Raw genomic sequence first — 23,473 nt, 5'->3', positions numbered from 1 at the left:
GTGTGTGTGTGTGTGTGACACGTATATGCATATGTCTGTGTGCATGCCTGTACGTGCATGTGTATGTGTGCATAGACACCAATTGCGGTCATGTCAAAGTGGCCTGATTAATAAGCAATTTAGCATGGCCTCTTGTGAATTACAGAATAGTAGAAAGCAATTGGATTCATAGTGGGGCCGGGAATAAAGTAACTTTGGTCGTGAGATTGTGATAAAAGTTTCTAATACAAGAAGTGGAGGGTTTATGCATGCAATGCCAAAGCCAGGATTTGAGCAGTCCTAAATAAGGACACGGATAGGCTATGTACTATGTTGTTAAATTTGCAAATCAAAAAGATAAAAAAGATAAACAAATAGCAGTCAATTGTGCACCTACTTTTAGTCTGTTTAAGGCCAGAGGCACAGCTGAACTGTAGTGCAGTTGTAAACAGGATAGGATTAAATGAAATCTATTATTAGTGGTGTGTTAGGGCTTGGTGGCAATTATGACCAATCACTTGTTTTCTGTCTCTTTTAAAGCAATGCGCAAAGTGCCCTGATAATTGAATGGAGGGAAATTAATGCAATAGAAATGCATCTCCAAGGAGCCAAATTATGACCTTGCTTGTAATGGTGCAGAAATATCATGAATTAATCCACAGTGCATTAGATAAACTTAATTAAAAATACTTTGTAATAGTTTGCTTACCATGTTGCTGTCACGGGGAAGCTCTTTGGGTGACACTGTAAGACATCTAATTGCCAGTTGCTGACATGTACAGATGCAAATGCGTTCGGCCAGACAAGTTTCACTCAATGCATCGTGGCACATTCCGACAGCTCTAAGTTTGAAACTAGTCATTCACAACACAGCCACATGTGCAGTATGCTGTACAGTTGGAATGAAAAATACAACTTATTTTTTTTCCTCTAGTTGAGGAAGTTTAAATTTCAAATCAATTTGGCAAACATATTTACAAACAAAATTTCCTGGCTTTTGAGTAACATTTGTCCATGTGCCCAGAATTTAGGTTGAACCAAACCTGAGCAAAACACCACAAATACACCATGCCGCTTGATCAATACTGACAATCAATACTTCCCACATAACCTCATCTCCTACATCTGCATACTGAAGTTCATGGCAGGCAGAAAAATACCAAATAGGTCCAAGGTAGCAAGCACAAAACTCTATATCTGATAAAAAGGCAACATTAATGGAAAAATACTGCCAATACAGTCACAATGGGCAATGGGTTACCCATTGAAAACTAGTGTCAAGGTAGTTTTGTGCAATGTGAAATATTGACATTAAGTATCTCACACTTCACTGTGATAATGTAACCCAAATCTACCCATTTTATAAAAGTTGTGAGACTAACTGTAACTTCTGATTTTCTTCTCTCACATATTAAGTGTTAGGTTTTTTCGTTACAAAACATGGCCTGTGTCTTGACAAAGTAGTGTGGCACACTGAGAACAGGGGTCTTCATCCTTTTTTAAGCCAATGACCCTACAACTGAAACTAAAGAGACAAAACAGGGACCCCCTACTACATATACAGTATTGTATTAAATTAAGTTGCATAATAAACTGGTCCTACAATAACGTGTAGAGCAGCATAAAGCCTTTGCACATACTTTTTTAGTGCATAGAATACTAAGCTATTCAAATAGCTTAATAATTGTTGGCATGGTTTTTAAAATCCTATTTTAATAAATAAATGAGTCAAAGTAAATTGTTAGAATTAACTGTATCCGTGGATGGCTACCTTAGACACTAACTTACCTATAGGCCAGTTAGCAATTGGGATTTATATTTCCTAATAACATTTTGGATTCATGACTTTTTACTTATGAACAATAATTGGGAGGCCCCCCTGCACCCCCTAGGGGTTCCGGACCCCCTTGTTGAAGATCCCTACTTTAGAAGACCCCTGCTTTAGAAGTGGCATTGCAGACCTCTGCAATGTCACTTGAAAAGGATTCTTTCCAAAATGAAGGATCCAATGTGACTGAATATTCATCTTTTGTGGTGACAGGGTACTGCTGTGCCACGATGCTATGTTTTAAGACAGGGTAAGGGCAGGCATTAAAAACAGAGCGTCTACTTTCTGCTACAGATGCATCCGGCTGTGAAGGGCCAACATGAAGAGATAGTGTCAGCTGCTTGAGTGAGGTCACAGGCTGTTCTTTAACAACCCTTCACATCCTACCTTCTCTTTTCTTTTTTCATTATGTTCATATCTCTCTGTCTCTTTGTATTTATCACCTTGTCCGGCTGCTTCTGCCTTTCTCTAATGATGCTCTTGCTCCGTCATTCATCAGTAGATTCTTTAACCTTGATCTCTGTTATAAACTGGGGAGATCTCCTGTCTCGCTCTCTGCCATCCCCTCTGGTCTTCATCCATGCTCTAACCCCCCCCCCCCCCTCCCTCCCTTTTTTAGCTCATCCTTTCATCAAACGTTGACTCCCTTATCTCATCTGCATTCTCTTAATCAGCTGCTGAAACTTACCCTTGTGATCCCATTTCATTTCATCCCATCTCTCTGTCCCTCACTCTCACTCTCTCTGCCTCTCTTATCTACCTCAGCTACCATCTGATCATGCTGCCAGTGTGAATCTTTAGCCCACCTGATCAAAATTTACCTTATAGCTAACTGAGCTTCAGTACTCTAAATAAGGGATACAGGCCTCATGACTTGTCCCTCTCAATCACAGTTAGCAGACATGCTTAGTCCTGCAGTCCCTTCCCATTAGTCAGTGTGGTGACTGATATGTGCCGCAAGCAAATCAGACACCAGAAAACGAGGTATAGATGGAGCATCCCTTTCCCCAGGCAGATATTTCCCCAGCTGTGTAGCGGTGTTCTGACAGCTGATCTGCCCCAAACTGCAAAAGTGGACCCCAAAGAGGACATTAAGTCATTTAATTTGGTTAGCAGGCCATTAAAGCAATGTCTTTATTGCATGTCTTTATCATATTTTACTCTTTATAGAGTTCAACATGTACCTTTTGGGTGTTTTGAGTTTCAATTTTGCTCAGTTTGTTTATCCTTTGTTCCTTCTTCTCTTACCTGGTCGTTCTCGGCTTCTTGTCAACCCTCTTTCTTGTTCCTAATAACAGGCCTCAGAGGGCCACACAATAGAACATGCTGCTGGAAAGAGAGAGAGAGAGAGAGAGAGAGAGAGAGAGAGAGAGAGAGAGAGAGAGATGTTTGTGCCATCAATGACTTTGACAGACGGCCTTGCCCTACACAGCTGACATAGTGTATTTCACAATTTGGACTGCTTTGGAAAGGACCTCTAGTTTGCTCTTTCTTTCGCTGCACTCTCCATGTTTATCTCTCTCTCTCTCCCTCTGTTCTGCCCGCCAGAAAGAGCAGGGAAGTGACAATGCTATCAAAGGCTTGGCACTCTTCTATTGATTGCTCTTGTCTGTTCACCACCTTAAGCTATCAAAGGCTGTCACCTATCAGTCGTCGCGTGATGCTGTGTTTTCCATCATCTTTTCCATCATAGCACTGTAGACTAAAATGTCACAAGGGCTTTGTGGAAACTTTATATCAGATGTAGGCAGTTTTGAAATAACTCTCCTTGATGGAAACATTTGAACATTTTTTTTTTTATTTATTGTTAAGTTGCAGTGATTTATAGCGGCAAGAAATATCCACACTTCTTTTGTGGTGTATTGTAGCTTCTCTCCTCGTGTTTAACCCTGTTAAGAAGATTAAAGTATCAGGATTGGTGCAGTGAGCTAAAGCAGGTGTTACTGGCTGCAAACACAAATCAAACACAGGCCTGCTTCACACAGAACACAAAGCTGTCATCTTTTGATGCCTACTCTACAAACCAGAGCTATATAATGTATTTGATAGAAACAACACATGTTTAGATTTTTTAAAATATGCACACATAAGAAGAAATGTGTTGTTCTTGTTTTCTGCAGGGTGTGGAGAAGGTGTATGCATATATCCCAGATGCTACGTGGTATGACTATGAGACGGTAAGACTATATACTCACTTTAAAATAGTTTCCTCTAAAACATCCTTTTCTTCTTCAGATTAGAAATTATCAATAGTTGTTATAGATACAAAAAATGTACATACTTACAGCAGGCACTTCCAATCTTCCAGCTCAAAATGTTGCTGACATATTTTATTTTAGAGATAAAGAGGAACTTTACCTGTGACATTAGGAATATTCTCCAAGTTAAGTGCACATCACGTAAATTCTTTTACTGTTTTCTCTGTTATGATGGCCATCAAATGATGTCTAATCTGTGAGAAAACTAGATTTATACTGTAATTAGACAGCACAGTGTGGGTGTTTCTTATGTTTTTCCTACCCAGTTTATATACATTAAGATATAAGAATATTAAAAACATCTTTCAATAAATACAATCATATTCAAAACCACAAGGCATAAAAATGCCATAGAGTTGAATCAACAACTCTCTGATACAGTCTTATGAAACTGATCATTAGCCTTATACAGATGATAAACAGGAAATGGGATCACAAATAGGCCAAACATGAATAATTGCAGGGTTACTGCATTATAATGCATTATTTTACATGGATGTATGTCATTATTTGTAAACATAGAAGTGTAGTGCTCAACAAAAATGGTTGCAAAATCGCCTATATTTATTATGTTAGTGGAATGAACACATACAAAAATAACGTGTCACATGAAAATCTTTGCCTTGGAGTTCTTTGAGACCAAGAGACGAGAGTGATAAGACAAAGCGGAAGTAAGGACAAAGATAGAGTGAAAGAGGGGACAGGAAAAAAGAGTAGAGAGACTATCTCCATGACAGAGAGATAAAAGAGGTGTTGAGCTCCTTCGGGACCTTATTTGGGCGTCACAGTGGCAATGTAAAGCGCTCACTGATCAGATGAACGATTAGATTGGCTGTCTTGCCGCCGACCCCTTATCCTGGTTGGTCCCCTGTGATTATCTGGGTAGGGGGATGGAATGGGGGGGAGGGGGGGTGGGCAGTGTAGTAAAAATGACCATGAAAAACAAGTTACAGAGTAATGGAATAGAAGAAAGAACATAGGGGTGAAGGAGCTAAAACAGACAGGATGGGAGCTGAACTAAGAGGAAGTGGGTATGAAAAGACAGTATGTGACATGACATGGACAGTGAGAGAGAGGAAAAGCATGGGCAAATCTGGAAGATGGGAAGAAAAAAAGGGGGATGGCATCAACAGTATGTAGAGGATTTGGAAGATGGGAGGATTGGCCAGCAGGAATAAAGAGAAGAGAAGACACGGCTACAGAAGACCTCCTTAAGGCAGACAATGAGGGGGTGATAAGATCTGAAATTGCTTGTAGACGCTCCACTAACTTCAACCCACACACTGGACCATACTGTACTGTACACACACACTCACACACACACACACACACACACACACATCCTGTACCACACAAACTTCATGAGAATAAAGAAAATGGGATAGAAAAAGAATTAGAGCACCACAATAGAGAATAACATGGCATGGAGAAAGAATGACGTAAAAGGAGAATGAGAGGAGATGGAGAAAAGACAGTTTTAAATTGTTTTAGGCTGGGCTGAGGACTCAGTCCTCAGGGGATAAGAAATTAACTGTGCTCTATCTGGGCCCTCAGAGAAATGAGTGGAGGGGCTAAAAGAGAGAGACACAGAAAGAGAGAGAAATGTGTCTCCTCACCTCAAATAAGTTCTTCTTAGCAGTACAGAACAATACCATTATAAGGATTATATCATTATGCAAAACAAATCAACCCATTTGACATCCTCCTCAACTGACTCAGTCACAACACTTTTTGTAAGAATTTAGATTTTTTTCTTCTTAAAAAATTCAATTGCGATCAAGGGCATTGGCTCATTGTCCAAAATGAGGCTTAGGTTTGATAACTATGAGCTACAAGAACAAGCTGTATTTTCTATTTCACTGATAACTTACATGTAAATGGTCAGTTCACCCAAATTACAAAAAATACATATTTTCTTCCTTACCTTCCACTGGTAGCCATGCAGATGGATTTGGCTTCATTCCCTTACCTTTTCACATATCCTTCTCTGAGATTTCTGTTACAACCAAAACACAATGAAGTTGAATGGAATTTTATTTGTGGGGCTCACAGGTTTACTAATCACAATAGTTCATAAGCCACAAACCTTTACGTAGAAATTGAATTTGTATCAGTAGAAAGTAGCTCCAATGAAAAGTGTCCACAGTAAGGCCTGTGGAGTATCCAAAGTAAACAAACCAAGGCTATCTGCAAAGCTAAACAACAGAGGGGCTAAGGGAGAAAAAACGTGTTCTTATTTGTAAACCGGCATTTTTTTAAATGCTCTTTAAATTATTCTGTAAGTTTATGCAATAAAACGTCATAAAAATAACTGCTTCAATCAAGTTCAAATATCTCAAGTATTTCTAAGAGTGGAGTTTATAGCTGAGACGGCCTAAAGTCATCATTAATGGCTTGCGTTCTATGCTGTAGTATCTTGTTTTCACTGTTGTAGATTACAAAGCAACTTTGGACCAAATACATGTCCTGACAGGGTTGTAGACCCAGACTGAAAACTGATCCATTTACACCAATGGAACAGTTGTCTGTGTCAGTGTTAAAGGAGCCTCACTCAGAAAAAGTCAATTCTAGAGAATTAAATTTCACGCAAGCCCAAAGCCAGTCTTTTGCCATGGCCACTGTTTGTCCTAACCATGAAGTGGGCAACACAGAGATTGTCTCCCACAGAGCATCACATGGAGGAATTTAGGTAAATTAATATTTTCTGTTCTCCTACCAATCAGATGGAACGGCTAGCAGACCGCAGAAAGTATGTTGATATGCATCTGCCAGCTGATAAGCTTGGTTTACACATCAGAGGCGGCGCTATCCTTCCCACGCAAAGACCTGATGTCACCACTGTATACAGGTACACATACACACACACACACACGCACATGCACATGCACGCACGCACACACACACACAGTTTTAAATAATTCAATAAGCAATCAAGTACACCAATTACATGCAATGTATCACGCACACACAAAAGCATACACAGAGCAAATAATCAACAAATGTACATAAATCATAATCATAAATGCATCAAATTGTGTCTTGTGTTAAGTTATTACTATGCACAGACGGAAGATTTTTGATTCATTAAATTATAAATCCACATGTGTATGGTGTTTGTACTTTAACGTGTGTTTATGGGTCTCTAGTCGACGTAACCCCATGGGTTTGATCGTCGCTCTTGATGACAACAACCAGGCAGCCGGGGAGCTATTCTGGGATGATGGAGATTCCAGAGGTATTGTATGCTAATGTGCTGGTGTGTGTGTGTGGGACAGGATCATCCACATCTTGTTATCATTTATTACAAGCATGTTTTTATGAGCATCAAATTGAAGCTCTTATCTTATAAAGCACAAAGCATCACATAAGTCAGTGTGACTGTTCAAACACTGTTAGTTAGCTAACACACATTAACATTAACAAGTAAAGGTCAGCTCTCTACTGTGTGGCAGTACATCTGTTGTCAAACAGTTGTGAAAAACATTAAGATCTGCTCTTCTTTTTTTCTTTTTACAGAAACAGTTAAAACAGGCAACCATGTCCACTACGAGTTCTCCGCTGTCAATGTACGTTTCCCTACACACATCCACACCATCTTCTAAATCCGGCCCACATTGTCCCTCTGATCTGAACTTAAGCTCAAAGCCCCCAGAGACCACAACAACAAGCATAATGGGTCCATGTTACACTGCTGAAGCTTTGGTAGAACAACTATCCCACGTTCCTCCTTCTCAGCACTGAGAATTTGCTTGCATGTTTGATGAATGACGGCAATGTTCTTCCTGTACATTAGCTCTATCAACGTATTATTCTATCTATTGAAAACAGAAACAGAAAATAATCTAAAAAACATCATATGTTTCATAATGTAAATTCAGCTATGCTAAACAGTTTGAGAGCAACTTAGGCATATCATTGTATTTCCTCTACCTTATAGGGAATGCTGAAGATGCAGGTGACCCATTCCGGCTACAAGGACCCAAACAACCTTAAGTTTGAGAACATTACTGTCCTCGGTGTGCCTCAACCTCCTATCTCCGTCTCTGAGACTCACATTGGCACAAATGGAAACTTTACCACCACAGTGCCCAGCACTAACATACAGTATGATGAAGCCAAGAAGGTAAAAAAAAAACATATAGACATTGCCATGTGCAAATGCAAAATAAAAACAGCAACGTTTATCTTTTGCATGCTAGGGGAAATAACCTTTAAAGAAAATGCATTCAAAAATTGCATAAAGCACACTGTGACAATACCAACAATGTAAAAAAAATGTGAACCTAATCAAGCATTTAGGAACTCAGATATTTCCTTCAGGAGTTTGAGACCAGATCAGTTCAAAACAGTGTGTGATTGTTGGACCCTCATCAGGTGGCCAGAAACATGACTCAAAATAAATGAAATGTTGCTCTGTGTCTGCTGAAAGCGTAAAATAGGCAACTATTTGCTACAAGTTTGCCATATCAACTTTAAAATGTGATAGTATGTCATTACTACTGTATGTTTACAACTTGTTCTGCTGCCTCCATGTGGCCAAAATAATCTTCTTTTGTCCTGATTTAGAAAATTAAATTACTACAGTTTGGATTTAGACTCAGACTTCTCCTTTAATTTTAATTAATCCTTTTGGGATGACTCCCGCAAGGAAATTGAAATTTTCAGCATCTTTTTATCAGCATTTTTAGCAAGAGCAATGCAGTACAGAAAAAGAAAAAGACAGTATAAAAATAGCAATAATAACAGCAATAATAATAATAATAATAATAATAATAATAATAATAATATTAATAACAATACAAAATCTTTGGCTATGAAAAGACATAAAAAGACATGTACCATAAATTATCAGTCAAGTGTCAGTGTCGAGTCAAGTCAAGTGTTCAAGTGTTTGTTATCATTATTTGTTATTAATTGTTACATTTCTGCTTTTAATCTGCATTCCTAGGATTGAGTGATTCACATTTGGTAATGGGAATTGTATAATTGAAAATAATGAATTGTATTAGTAGGTTAGAATTGAATAAACAATAGAATACTAGCTATGACATAGTCATAACATATGAAAAACTCCCATTTTCTCAGCCAAGTCAAGTGAAGCCATTCAAGTATGTCCACTGTTAGGAAAACCTTGCTGTAGGAGACAGGACAGATCTAGAGTGGATGAGTTCTATGGGGCCCACTCTTGCAGACTTCTGCCATTTGTTTCAACAAGACCAGGAATGAAAACATAACGGTACATTTCAAGGCTGGCCTCTAAGTGTATGAAATGATATTAATTTACGTTAGGAGAGAATTGTAAAAGCTTCTGCGCCCGTGCGTCTGTGTGTGAGAATGAGTGAGTACGGGTAGGGAGACTACATTATACTTGTCTGTGTGTAACTGATAAAAACGATGAAGAAATTCATATGCATGTGTGTGTGTGTCAAAAAGAGAAAGAGTAGTGAGAAAGAATAACTGAGCAATGGTCCTACAGTTACTGTCCAGGGTTATAAGCAAATGACAGGAGTCTATAAAGTGTCAAGAAGGTTTAGTTAAGTATTACTATAGAGCTTTACCTTTTGTGCTTGTGTACATTTGCGTGCGCACGTGTGTGGATGTGTGTGCAGCCAGTGCTGTGCATCTGTAAACTGTCAAGGTCTCTCTGGTTACACACACAAGCATGCATTTATCAAATGACTCTCAGCGGTAATCACTTCCTGGGGGTGAAGGGTAACTGTGCTTTTAAACCTAAACTCTGGTTTGTCATGTCCATCAGTCTTTGTAAGCCAAGTCAGATTGGGCCTTGAAATAGCTCACAGCCACCAAATAACATTAGTTCCATATACACTAAAATAGAACAGTACTTTACTAAAGAAGTCACATTGGCTCCATATGTTATTTTTTTTTTTTACTTTAGTGTGTGGTGCTTTTTTCAAAAACATTTCCTATACACTATACAGCCTTACTGCCTTCAGTTGGTGATTGTAGTGGCTAGAGAGAAAGGGGCTCCCTGAGATTTGCTCTAAGAATGATGCATAATTCCTGGGAGAGGCTGTTGAAATAGAGAGAGAAATGAACAGCTTAATTGATAGCAGTCTTAATTGATAGCACACAGCAAGCCTGTCTGGGCATGTCCTGGCACTGGCATTCTTGTATTTAATAATTAATGCTTTCACCCATCTTAGTCCTCCCTTTAATTTCATCACAAACACACAGGTTATGTTCCTGCATGGCCGCTCCCTGACTTTGGGGGAGACGTATGTGGTGCAGTGGGAGCTGGACCCGAAAGAGACCCAGCGCTTTGATTGCTATCCAGAGGAGAATGCAGATGAGGCTAAGTGCAAGGCCAGAGGCTGCATCTGGGAGGTGAGGGGGGACACAGATGAGTTCCACATGCACATAAACATATTATTTATGTGTTCACTTAACAACTGAGAAAAAAAACAGCTTACAATATTTAATATGCTTTCTGTCCCCATTCAGCCAAGCACCAATGCAGGTGTTCCATGGTGCTTCTACCCAAGAGACTATGGCTACACTGTTACAGAAGTAAAGAACACCAGCTCAGGCATAACAGTTGATATCACTCGGAACAAGAAATACAGGAGCAGTGGTCGCCCAGATTCACCAGACATTGACAAAATTCGTGTTGAGATCCGTTACCACAGCAGCAACATGCTACAGTTTAAGGTGTCTGTTTCTTTGTGCTAGTCGTGGTGCATATCATTTTTCTTTTCCCACGCTGCTTCTCTGACTATTTTCTTTATTTCAATGCATCCAACCTGCTTGTGTGCTCCACATAAACACACACACACACTGACACACTAACATCCCCTTCCTGTCCAGATGTGGGACCCAGCCGCAGATCGTTACGAGGTTCCAGTGCCACTGTCGGTTCCTGCAGCTCCCGAGACTGACGAGGGCAAGAGGCTTTATAAGGTCGAGGTTACCCCCAACCCATTCGGCATCCAGGTCACAAGGAAAAGCACAGGAACCAAAATGTAAGTATTTCAGTTGTACAAATGGTTCAGGTGGGCTGAGGTTGTTCTTGTGTGTACTAGATTAATTTTTCAGTTTCATAAATTTTTGGTTTATTACCGTTGTTTAGATGAGTCTTCCTGAAAAAAATAAAGTGTGTTTCTGGTGTTTGTTTGTTGTATCCTCAAACACTGCAGCACATGCTAATATAAAAAACTGCAATGTCTCCAAAATGTTACCAGTTCAGCAATTCATATCTTTTTATTATTCATATTTATCTAAACCTGCGCAGTGAAATGTTAATGTTCCAAGGGAAAACTTTTAGTGTTATTACAAATGTCAATGTGACTTTATATGAAGTTTCTTACTTCTGCAACATCACCTGGTTCAGTTTCATTTCAGATCTCTATTGGAATTTAATCTTATTAATAAAACATAACATTTTTCATTAATTTAGATGTGTCAACATCTTTTTGTCTGTTATATGTTGTAAACCTTGTTATTGCTCCCTACCTTGGCCAGTAGCTCTTAAAAAAAGAGAATTTTAACCACAGTTATGTTAAATAAATACATGATATACTTTCCTAAACAGTAAGTTAAATGAATATGCAATGCATTCATTTTGTTTCAACAAGCTTGATGCAATCCCTTCTCTTTGTCCCTTAAATTGTCCCCTTTAGGGCAATTTTGGGCAATATAGATGCGCCCATTATCAAGCAATAAAGTGAGATGTGGGGTAAACATTCTGTTCTACCCTATCTTCAGGCAAAAAACACATATTTACCCTGTGATATTTAGGTAACAATGCCGAGTCAACTCCTCTGGCACACTTACCCAATCAGATAAGATCAGGGAAGTTTAAGCCTAAAGTAGTTTCCTCTCGTCCAGTAGTCATGGTGATGTCACATAAAGCAGTCCAGCATCGAAGAGTCTTTTCAAAGCATATCTTTAATCTTCTTTTTGTAGTCAAGCCTTCTGTGTTTTGAATAAGTGTCAGTAGAAAGTTTACTAATTAAAATGTACGAAGTTTGTTGCAGAATGCCTGCAGTTCCTGCGGGTTTATTATGCTTATTTGTGTCAAACATATTGTGAATAACTTCCTTTGACAATAATTCCCTCTCCTCGTCTCTCTTTCCATCTCTCATTGATTTAATCCTCTGTCACTTCTCTTAGTTGGGACTCCTCTGTGCCAGGTTTTACATTCTCAGACATGTTCATCCAAGTGTCTACTCTACTGCCATCAGAGTTTGTCTACGGCTTTGGAGAGACGGAGCATCCCACCTATAAACACGATCTCAATTATCACACCTGGGGTATGTTCGCGAAGGACCAGCCTCCTGGTGTAAGTATCACGCTTAAGCTCTCGTGCTAATCAAATGTAGTTGCTGTTCCATACTTCTTTTGATGTACAAACCTTGACATTGAACTAGCAATGCATTTTCATGTTCCCTCAAAACCAATTGTGGGCTGGTTATAGCACATGTATCATCACACCCTGCACTGAATGTCTTTATCTAACATCACACCCTCTAGAGACTACAGAGGTGACTTGTAAACAACCTTCCTGTGCAGTATATAAACATGCCTTTCTCACATTTGTGTCACTTTGATGTGGTGCTGTTGATGTGAGTGTCATCATCATTTCCCCACTAGTGTCAAGGCCTGACAAGATGAGGTTTCCAACTACATCAGCATTATCAAGCCTAATTGCTGAGCTGTCAAGACATCTCCACAAGGTTCAGACAAATGGCATTGCGTGGTCATGGACGGCTTGTATAATGTGGATGCACCGTCAGTTTAGTTGTCATTACTTTGAATCCCTCATGGGGGCGGCAGAAACTTCGCACTACAGCTTTAAGTAGGAAGTTATAAATGTTACTATGTGACAGTGAATTATGGATGGCCACAGGATTGAGGCAAACAAATACCTACTGAAATGTATCAATGGGTTGAGTCTTGGTTTTAATTTTTCTCATTTGTGAAGGGTGCATCATCAAGCTAAAACTGGGTGTTAAATTGCTTTTTAAAAACATTTTACCTAAAGCGCTATCCAGGTAACTGACAGCACATGCCAAAAATGTTCCTCAGAAAGACATTTACATTTTTTTCTTTCTTTTCATATTGATGCACCATTGGGAGACATCTTTACCACTACCGAGTGTTGCTTGTTTTTATTGCTAACAATTAAACAAAAAAGAAGTATTAATTTCAAAGAAAGTGACAAAAAAACAACAAAATAATAAACAAACTGAATGTAAAACTGCAATGCAGAGCACGTCATCGGATTCTCATACATACTCTCATGGGTCTTTTTTGTTCAGGATTTGCACAGACATACTCTACAGTAACACAGCAATACACAACTGAAGCAACATAAAAGAGATTATGGTTTGAGGTTGAATAGTTGAGGGAAAGTCAGACTTTGTAGTGTACTCTGGAGGGGATATCTCCAGTCATTAACTAGTTTGTGTGCCATAGAATATAAACAAGAATATAAATATGAAGTTTTATAAGGCACCAAGTAAATTGCTTATTTACAATCCTGTTTTATTTAGAAGAGTGTCCATAGTTGGACTATTGCAATCCATGTCAATGTACCCTGAATAAATGTGTCTCTGTCTGTCCATACATAAGAGTGAGAAGCCAAGAAAGACAAACAGAGAGAAACCAAGAGAACGCTGTCACTGCTGGCTGTCTCTCTGTGTTAGTGGACAAGCTAATGGCCTTTCTCCTACTTAAGTTAGGCCATCACAACATGTAGCAGGGCCACAAGAACACAAGCACACACATAAGAGCAAACATTCACACAAAGATGACACAGAGACAGAGCAAGTCCTCAGAGCCATTGTATTACAGTTTAACAGCTTCTTATGTACCAGAGGTGCAGGAGGCTGATGGAGTGTGACGTGCCCATGAGTTTTCGTTGCTGGACGGTGACATCTAAAAGTGGCAGATTTCCTGTCCCTTGCCACCTTTCTCTCTGCTCTTCTTAACCTAGTCTGCCTAGTTCCATCCTCATCTAAACACTGCAGATAACAGTGGGACCTTCACAGTAGTTACAGAAGGAACACACTGTGAAACACAAGTTAATCCCTCTAGAACCAAATATTGTTACGGATGCATAATTACTACAGCACACTGCTGTGTATGCACGTAGAAAATCAAGGCAAGGAAATTCAAACATTTATAGCATGAGAAAAATTGTCACAGAAAAAGGGAAACATGAATAAATGTGCCTTCAGCCACACAAGTTGATTAAAGTAGTGGTAAAGTAGGCATCAAAAACTATTTTGGAAAAAGCAAATTTGCCAAATTGAGTCTGGTAACCAATCTACAGTTTTTGCATTTATTTTCTTTTTATCTGTATGCAACATTTAGGACTTCCTGATTTTGGTATAATACCCAGCACCAACTCAAATCCCCAAATAACTTCCCAGTTCTCCGTTGATGTTCAAACTCAGGCCAGAGGATGTAGTGAGAATTTGGAGTACTATTGGGTGCTATAACTACCAAAGAAAGTATATATTTAAATACATGTTTTAATCAGTGCACATTCATTTGCAAAGATAATAGTTGTAGAAATATTGTCCCCCTACCTCTGAGAAAACCGCAAGCCCATCAGTGTTGTCACACCTATAAATGCATTGACAAATGTCCTGTAAAGAAAAATGTTGTAAAGAAAAATGCTCATGAATAAACAATGAATTTCTAAAAGCCACAGAACAAAATCTTTACCCAACTTCTCACACTTTTCTCCTTTATTCCTACTCTCTGTCTCTCTGCTACAGTACAAGATGAATTGTTACGGAGTGCACCCTTTCTATATGGGCCTTGAGACGACTGCTGATGCTCACGGTGTCCTGCTTCTCAACAGCAATGCCATGGGTGAGAAGAACACACAGGCAGACACACATGCACAAAGGCACACACATGCTTGTACAGGCTATGCTTTATGTACATATAATCACACTCAATTTCATATGCAGTGAGAATGAATGTATTAATGAATGAGGCTATTTCCCTGTTTTAAGCAAATGTCCCTTGAAAAGGAATTTTATATAAGGCCAACACAGCAGAATTAGCACATTCTACTCCACCTTTGTGTATTTGCATACTGAACAGTAATACATGCTTTAACACACGCATCACCCATACTATACACACATGTGCTGCCGTATTATCCATAAACTGAACTCTGCACCTATTGCACGCCATCGGGTATTTAAATGCTGCTGAACTTTTAACCATTTCAGTTCCTCTCTTTTTTACTCTTTTTTACTCTTCAATTTGCACACTGTTCATCCCCTGCACTGTTTTACACTTTGATCACTGCTGCACTTCTGTATAACTATTTGTAAATAATCCGGAAATGTATTCCATTGCACCTGGAATATCATTGCAATATTTATAAGCTGTATGCAACGCAATTTCGTTCTGTATGCACTCTGTACATATAAAATGACAAATAAATAAAGTTGAAGTTGAAGTTGAAGTATTTAAATTTCTCACTTTGCAAGAGCTCAGGTACTCATCATGTGCCAATGAAATGAAAATGAAAAGACATACCTAATTTTGAATATATTACAACCAGTTTTCATAAATAGGGTTATACTTCTGTTGAACAAAATGTACTAAAATATGCATACACTACACATAGTATAGACACAACATGTACACATACACACACACACACACACACGTATATAACAACTACTTTACATTTCTAAGGGACATTCATTTCTTATTTGCTTTATGTCCAGATGTGACTTTCCAGCCTACTCCAGCTTTAACCTACCGAACTGTGGGTGGCATCCTTGATTTCTACATGGTCCTGGGACCTACACCTGAAATGGTGGTGCAGGAGTACACTGCAGTAAGTCTTCTTGGACTTCTGGTCTGGTCGTGTGTGTGTTACTGTGTGCATTTGCGTGTGCTTCTGTGCCTATGTGTGTGTGCTGTGTGTGTTTTGTGTCTGGCCCAGGGCTGCTGTTGATGGACTGCAGCAGCTGGGAGTTCCTCGCTTCAATGCACTCTCTCATTTAGCCTATTCAAACACACACACGCACGCACGCACGCACGCACGCACGCACAAACAATCAAATACTTTATGGACGCCGTCCCGTTTTCCTGCAAAACAACTTTTCTGTGCTGAACTGTTTTGAATTCCTTGTTTGTTTTTCTTCTTAACAGCTGATTGGACGACCTGTTCTACCTGCCTATTGGTCCCTTGGGTTCCAGCTGTGTCGCTATGGTTACGCTAATGACACGGAGATAGCAGATCTATACAGAGACATGAAGGCAGCGGGTATACCCTATGTAAGTTTTTGGACAAATACTTTTTTAAAGATGTCTGAATTCCAAGTAACAGCAGAATAGAATATTGTCAGTATTAAAAAATGGTACAAGAAAACATAAATCCTCATCTCGTATGTTTCTATTCACTTTTTATGTGACGATGTGAGAATATCAAACCTCATGTATCAGAACTTAATAAATGTGATTTAAAAAGAAAATGTTACAGGACAAAATGCTGATGCGGCCCACATACATTGCATCCAACTACATTCCAAAATGTTGGCCTGCTTTTGCCGGAACACTGATATCATTCAATGAGTGTCCCATCACAAGGAATCATATTATTGCCCTTATACAAACAAATGCAGTCTGAAAGCTTTTTCTTGTCTGCTCTGATGTAGGTTGAATAGCATAGGGACATGCACTCAGTGGAATAGAATGAGCTAAATTCACTACAACATCTGCCCATATTTTACAACATGAGTCACTGTATGCAGACAATAAGTATAGAAAACTAAATCAGATAAAATATCTTATTGGGATCAAGCAAAATGGACTTCATGGATTACATTGGGTACATCCAGTTTAACTTAATGAAATGTGACCTCTAATTTCATTTGAAATCCATTCCATTGTAGGGTTCACAGCCTCTAGACGTTTCCAGTTTTATACCAGAACCAGTAATTCTCTCTGACAGGGAAATCTGGGGTTCAGATTTGAATAACATAATAAGTAATATACATTTGTGAGAGCACTATGTTTGACCATGGCAAGATATCCCATGTGAAAACAGACCAGAATCCTCTTCATCATGCAGGACAGAGAATCCCCATCGATAATCAAGCGATCCCATGAATATGCTACCTCTAACCTGCAACGAGCTGACGCCAGCCAAAAATAATCCAGCATCAATAACTGTAATGAAAGAAGCGGATAATACAGCTACTTACAAAAGCTACTCATCAGCTAACTTTACAGTCGAACCAACCTTAAACTGCTACTGCACACAAGGCAGCCGAAGCAAATGAAAGTGTTGTTCTTACTATAAGGAATACGAGAAAGCTGAATTTAAAGGCAAATTAAAACCATAGTTCTACCATATCTCAGGGGTTGCATGCCATACATGTTGACAGAGTTACATGAGTATTAGTAGGACTCCTAACATTTGACATCACTGTATCAAAATGTGTTGTGTGCTGTCCGCTGTGTTGTTCTGATATTTTTAACAAAACAAAGTGAGTCTTCAGTTAATTTAAACTTTAACTGCTGCAGGATGTCCAGTATGCAGACATTGACTACTTGGACCGTCAGCTGGACTTTGTTCTGGACCCAATGTTTGTTGGACTGCCCGCCCTGGTTGATCGCATGAGGGGAGAGAGCATGAAGTTCATCTTCATTCTGGTAATTCCATTATAACATTAAGTATTGATACAGTTACATGATTTGACTGCCAAACCTTACTCCACAGCGCTGTGTGTTAGGTTCTGGCTAGTCCACACAGTGATGGGAGAAAAACATGTTCTGGTTCATCGGCATTGCTTTAAACCAATCACAATCGTCTATGCCGGTGCTATGCACGGCATGATGGCACGGTGCCGCTGCAAAATAGCCTCGGGTTAGAACTTGTGTTGGTGGAACACGTGTACGTTCATAGGTTGTTTTAGTTGTGTGGGAGGAAAAACCAGATTTGACAAATAGTCTAGCTAGCTGTCTCAATTTACCCTGCAGAGATCTAAGGAGCAGTTCACCATTACAACACAATAAAAAGAGTAAAGTAATGGACATGCGGCCGAAAAGAGTGAAATCTGGCAGAATTTTAGGCGGCACCCGGAGCAATCCCGGAAGTGGAACCTCACAGAAATAGACCACATGAGTGGGTACTCAAGGATCAGCAGCCCATGGGGCAGGTGTAAATTGTATATACAGAATGTGAAAATACTGAAACACTAGCCTCTGTAATATGACAAACTAAATGAATTGAATTCCAGGATCCAGCCATCTCAGGCAATGAGAGTCATTATCCTGCCTTTGAGAGAGGTAAAGCAGAGGATGTCTTCATCAAATGGCCCAAAAACATCAGTGATGAAATTGTGTGGGGGAAGGTAAGAGAGAATGGATGGCCAAAAAAAATACACGTGCATGTATTAATAAAGAGTAATTGAAACCAACAAAAATCCTTTTGCACATTGTGTAGTGATATGATTCTTAATTTTCTTTATTTGCAGGTCTGGCCAGATTTACCCAATGTCACAGTAGATGAATCTCTGGATTGGGAAATCCAAGTAGAGGTATACAATTTTCTGTATTCACTACTCTGACACATATATTTTCCTATCGTCCGGTATATTACATATTATATTTGTAAAATGCATGACATCTTTGAGACTTGGTTAGGTTGTTAAGTTTCCAGCATTTCATTTCCTGATCATTTCACTGTCCCATTTCCAGATATACAGGGCATATACCGCATTTCCCGACTTCTTCCGCAATAGAACAGCAGCATGGTGGCATCAGGAAGTCCAGGATTTCTATAATAATCTAAAATTTGATGGTCTCTGGATTGTGAGTGACCCAAAAGAAGACATTTAAAAAAAAAGTGACCTTTTTACCTGATTCTGCCTGACTTTCTTTTCACTTTCATTCCCTGCACTCTGTTTTCATCTGTAGGACATGAATGAGCCTGCCAGTTTTGTCCACGGCACAGTTGGAGGGAAGTGTCATGGTAATCCACTTCTAGAGAACCCTCCATATATGCCACGTAAGACACGAACGTTTCTGTTTAGTTCTCCTCTCTCATGTTGTAATTAGATTATTAAGATGTGATATCAACATTGTCCGTGTGCCTTTAAAGGATTCTACGTGTTTGTGTTTTGTCTCCAAAAGCCCTGGAGTCTCAACATGTTGGTTTAAACCATAAGACTCTGTGCATGAACAGTGAGCAGGAACTCACTGATGGAAAGAAAGTCAGACACTACGATGTCCACAACCTCTATGGCTGGTCACACGCCAAGCCCACTTATGAGTAAGTAAATATGTACTGAATTTATATTTGTATGTTTTGTGCATGCATCACAGCTTCCATGTTTTTGTGGATGTAGTAGGTGGTAGTATTTTACACTTTACAAGTAAGTATATCACCTATAAAAGGGCAGATTAAACATATTATTGTGCAAAAGTATCTAATAAAATGCCGAAATGAGCCAACACAGATGACAGATGTGCAAGTTTTATTTAATATATTTTTTTAGATTCTTTTTTGTGGCTTTTTTCCCTTTATTATAGTGATAGTGGATAGACATGAAAGAGGAATAGATATGGGGGGGATGACACGCAGCAAAGGGCCGCAGGTTGGATTCCAACCCGGGCCGGTCAGCCAACATGGACTGAATTCTCTTACTGGGTGAGCTAGAGGCCACCCCAGATTAGCAAGTTTTGATAATATTTTTGTGATATTTTAATTACAGCACATATGGCACATTTTCTGGAAAATGTGTATAATCCCAAATAAATTTGTTTGTCTTGCCTTCTGAAACAACGTACATTTAGAAGTAGACAAATAAGGGTAGGGTCCCAATCCTACAAAATCTAAACAACATTTGATGTTGGAGAAGAAATAAGAGAAAGAGCAGAAACTATCACTGCAAATACATTTAAGAAGACTCTGCTGCCACAGCAGAGGCATAACTAATATATTCTAACTATCCACATAAAATACAGTTAAATCAAATCTTTATGAAAATAATCACCATTGTGAAACTGCATTGGTCCTTGTGGTGGAATTTTCCTCTCACCACAGTGAGGCCAGATTGCAGAGTTTGCTGAAAAATAGCCTGGGGATGCTCAGCAGCACTGGGCCCAGAGCCCAGGTGCTTTAGCTTAGGAATTGTTTTATGTTTAGCCGTGCTAAATTTAACAATCACAATTAATTGGCTAATTTGGTTCCAAAATGAATGTCCCTTACTTAAGGAGGAGAAGACACTTTTACATTCTATTTGTCGCTAGTTTTTTGGATAGTAATTTGCGTGACTGTGTGTTATTTCTACGTGTTAAACAAATCACTGAGTCTCTTCCTCTGTACAGCGCTCTGCTGAATGTGACAGGTAAAAGAGGTATAGTGGTGACGAGGTCCACTTACCCCTCCAGTGGAAAATGGGCTGGACATTGGCTGGGAGACAACAATGCCAGTTGGGACCAGCTATACAAATCCATTATAGGTACATATGGAAACTATGCAAACCTTGAAACTTACTGTAGAAAAAAAAAATCTTTAATTTGACATAACTCCCAATTTTCCTTTGCTTTACAGGCATGATGGAGTTCAGTCTGTTTGGCATCTCTTATGTAAGTATCATTATCTGATCCTGGTTTTGACAAGACATAATCTTATTGATGTGACCTTGTCTTCTCTAAGTAGATTAGAGCGAGCTGAGTGAGGTTATTTTGTTTGATCAAAGGACATCTTGAGACACAATGTGAAGCATGTCATTACAAGACCTATATAAACTTAATAAAACTTACATTTTTACATTGTTGTCCTGGCTTACTTTGACTTTGCATGTTTTCCCTGCTGTCTCTTTGTGCTTATTTATGTCTCTCTCTCGCACATGCTGTCCTTCTGTTGCCTCTCATCTCCTCAGTGCATCTAATAATAATTATAATCTGACACCTCATCGATCCCTACATGGTAAATTTTGTGTTGCCCCCAACCCAGCCACAGGATCGGACACACAAAATCGCTTACTCTTGCGGTGTCTTGCTCAAGGACACGTTTGGAACATGATGCTTGGAACAAAAGTGTGACCCCAGTTAGTGTGGTTGAAGGGTGCTCTTTATAGTCAGACCTGCACCCTGGTGACCATCTTTCTGTCCATCTCTGTCCCCTGACACACACACTGACACGCTTTGCTCTGTCCCTCTTTTTCAGACTGGGGCAGACATATGTGGGTTCTTTAATGCAGCTGAGTATGAGATGTGTCTGCGCTGGATGCAGCTGGGTTCCTTCTATCCATACTCGCGCAACCACAACGGCAAGGGTAACAAGGTGAGAAAATAAACTAAAAAGAGGAAAACACTGACATAGAGATGATCTGGGCTGTGAACCCTTTAAACACTTTAATTCAGTTTTCTAAATACAAACTTATTCTTCCTCTTATTTGTGCTTGTTTGTTTTATTGTTGTTTCTGGCTTGTGCATTCAAGCTAAAACAACGAATGTTTTTAAGGGTTGACTATAACATACCAAAATGGCAGTTTGTTTCAGATTTGTTCTGCTACTTCACACATTATAATGGTAAACTTTACTGAAAAACTGAGGATCAGACAATTTGACTGTAAATGATTGCCACTGTGTTTTCAAGATTCAACATTCTTTTATTTGTCATTGCCATGCTTTACATAAAAAATAAATTGTGTTTCACACATCCACCAGTCATTGAATAAATCAGTGCAAGACAGAATACTAATAGATAAAAAGACAGGGCTCCTTCTCAGAGCTTACCCGATGTTGACATCACTCCCGCTCTGTGGAGTGTAAGCCCCGCTAGCTCAATTCCAGACTCTGGTATTATTTCCATTAGCCACGTCTCCATAAAAACAAAGACACAACAAGTCTCTTACTCCACACTGTAGCGATCTCCATGAACTGATAGTTCATGGAGTAGTAGTTTTTCTATATCAGAGATAGTGCACTTTACAGTGGAATTGTTAAACTGCTAATAACCTAATGAATATGAAAGAACACCGCCAGAGAATTGAATCTATATATAATTGAATGTATGAATTAATTCATGGGTAGAAATTCTGTTCCATGAAAAGAGTGGGGGTGTCATGATTTTGATTTTAATTAGATAAAAAAAGTAGAAATGGAATATGGAAATCAGAAGCAAAATTGTTCACTTTTTTTTTCCTTTCCATCTCCACCTACTTGTCTGAAAAAAATAAAAAAAATAAAACAGATACATTGTAGCTTACTGGCTGAAGCATGCATCTAAAGACACAGGTTAACGTTAGCTTACCGGTAACCTGTAGCTCAACTATTCCAGACACCAGGGCCACTGCCAGAGTAGGAGAGGAAGTAGAAACAACAGAAAATCCTCCTGCAATGGCAAATTTTTGTCTTTCCTATGAGTTATGTAAAGAAACAACAAAGGTAAAGCATGTGGGCTCCATGGTGCCTTGAGGTACACCCATTAAACTAATGGTGCATTCAATTGTGCCACGAAAAACACTGAGAAACTCAAACTGTTGTACCCTTCTGCTATTTAGTGGCTCGTATTGTGTCATCGCCATCCCTGTTAAAAAAATATTAACATTGAGAATTGAATTGAATCTTGACACCCTTTAAAAATAGGGATACAGTATATTCGCAGGAAGTAATAATTTCAGAAGCATGGGAAGGCTTTCAACCCCAAAGTGTTATATGTATATAATACAAAACAGGAAACAGAGCACAATTGTTGCATTCCAAATGTGCATGCTCTGCTTTACAACTATGTAACAGGAGCCACATGCTTTCAAAAGGTAAGCTGTCAAATGTTACCAAACTGGGGCTCACTGTAGCTGAAGAGAAGACAAAAAATCTGCTCAAATAAGCATGTGCTTATGCTCTGAAAATAGGGGCATAAATTATATATAGTTGGAAAAAAAAGCATTTACCAACACCAACACTATTGTTTGAAAAAAAAAATACAAACCAAGCTGCTTTCTTTACCCGTCTCTCTCTTAATCTGCGTCTGATATACACAAACACAAAAAAAGATAGACCTGCTTGGTGGTGTAGTGTTGGTGGCATTCATTCTAGTGGTGACCTTTAAGAGCGTTGGAACACATCTGAGAAATCCAATAACGCCCGTCCGGAGATCGATCTCACCAGGCAAACTTTCTCTGCACTGGAGTCTGCAATACAAGACTGGACACATACACAGCTGTGTGTGTGTGTGTGTGTCTGTCTGTCTGTGTGTGTGTTTCAGTGCCTGTGCTTTTTAACAGCATGGAGTGGGGATATAATTGAATTCTCAAGGTGATCTGGGCACCACTGCACACCACCTAACCTCCACTCCACACACACATACACCCCATGATTCCAATCATTTAATAATGGCTTGCAAATGGGTGTTTTAACATGGAAAAATTGTCAGAAAACACACACACACACA

At 39.2% G+C, this 23,473-nt stretch overlaps 1 protein-coding gene across 1 annotated transcript in view; it reads left to right on the top strand.

Moving 5' to 3' along the window:
• The window catches only part of si (sucrase-isomaltase), a 68,184-nt gene that overhangs the window by 26,796 nt on the left and 17,915 nt on the right, over positions 1-23,473 (top strand). The window contains exons 14-34 of the mRNA XM_032510107.1: positions 3,928-3,984; positions 6,789-6,913; positions 7,212-7,300; positions 7,582-7,631; positions 8,003-8,188; positions 10,264-10,413; positions 10,531-10,737; positions 10,894-11,048; positions 12,199-12,367; positions 14,814-14,910; positions 15,786-15,898; positions 16,216-16,341; positions 17,593-17,721; positions 18,309-18,422; positions 18,546-18,608; positions 18,769-18,882; positions 18,988-19,078; positions 19,204-19,342; positions 20,401-20,534; positions 20,627-20,661; positions 21,245-21,361. Of these exons, the coding sequence (XP_032365998.1) occupies positions 3,928-3,984; positions 6,789-6,913; positions 7,212-7,300; positions 7,582-7,631; positions 8,003-8,188; positions 10,264-10,413; positions 10,531-10,737; positions 10,894-11,048; positions 12,199-12,367; positions 14,814-14,910; positions 15,786-15,898; positions 16,216-16,341; positions 17,593-17,721; positions 18,309-18,422; positions 18,546-18,608; positions 18,769-18,882; positions 18,988-19,078; positions 19,204-19,342; positions 20,401-20,534; positions 20,627-20,661; positions 21,245-21,361 (2,460 nt within the window). The remainder of the gene's footprint in view (positions 1-3,927; positions 3,985-6,788; positions 6,914-7,211; positions 7,301-7,581; positions 7,632-8,002; positions 8,189-10,263; positions 10,414-10,530; positions 10,738-10,893; positions 11,049-12,198; positions 12,368-14,813; positions 14,911-15,785; positions 15,899-16,215; positions 16,342-17,592; positions 17,722-18,308; positions 18,423-18,545; positions 18,609-18,768; positions 18,883-18,987; positions 19,079-19,203; positions 19,343-20,400; positions 20,535-20,626; positions 20,662-21,244; positions 21,362-23,473) is intronic.

This window comes from Etheostoma spectabile, chromosome 3 (genome assembly GCF_008692095.1).
Source record: "Etheostoma spectabile isolate EspeVRDwgs_2016 chromosome 3, UIUC_Espe_1.0, whole genome shotgun sequence".
NCBI lineage: Eukaryota > Metazoa > Chordata > Actinopteri > Perciformes > Percidae > Etheostoma > Etheostoma spectabile.
This window is presented reverse-complemented; position numbering and strand designations above follow the sequence as displayed.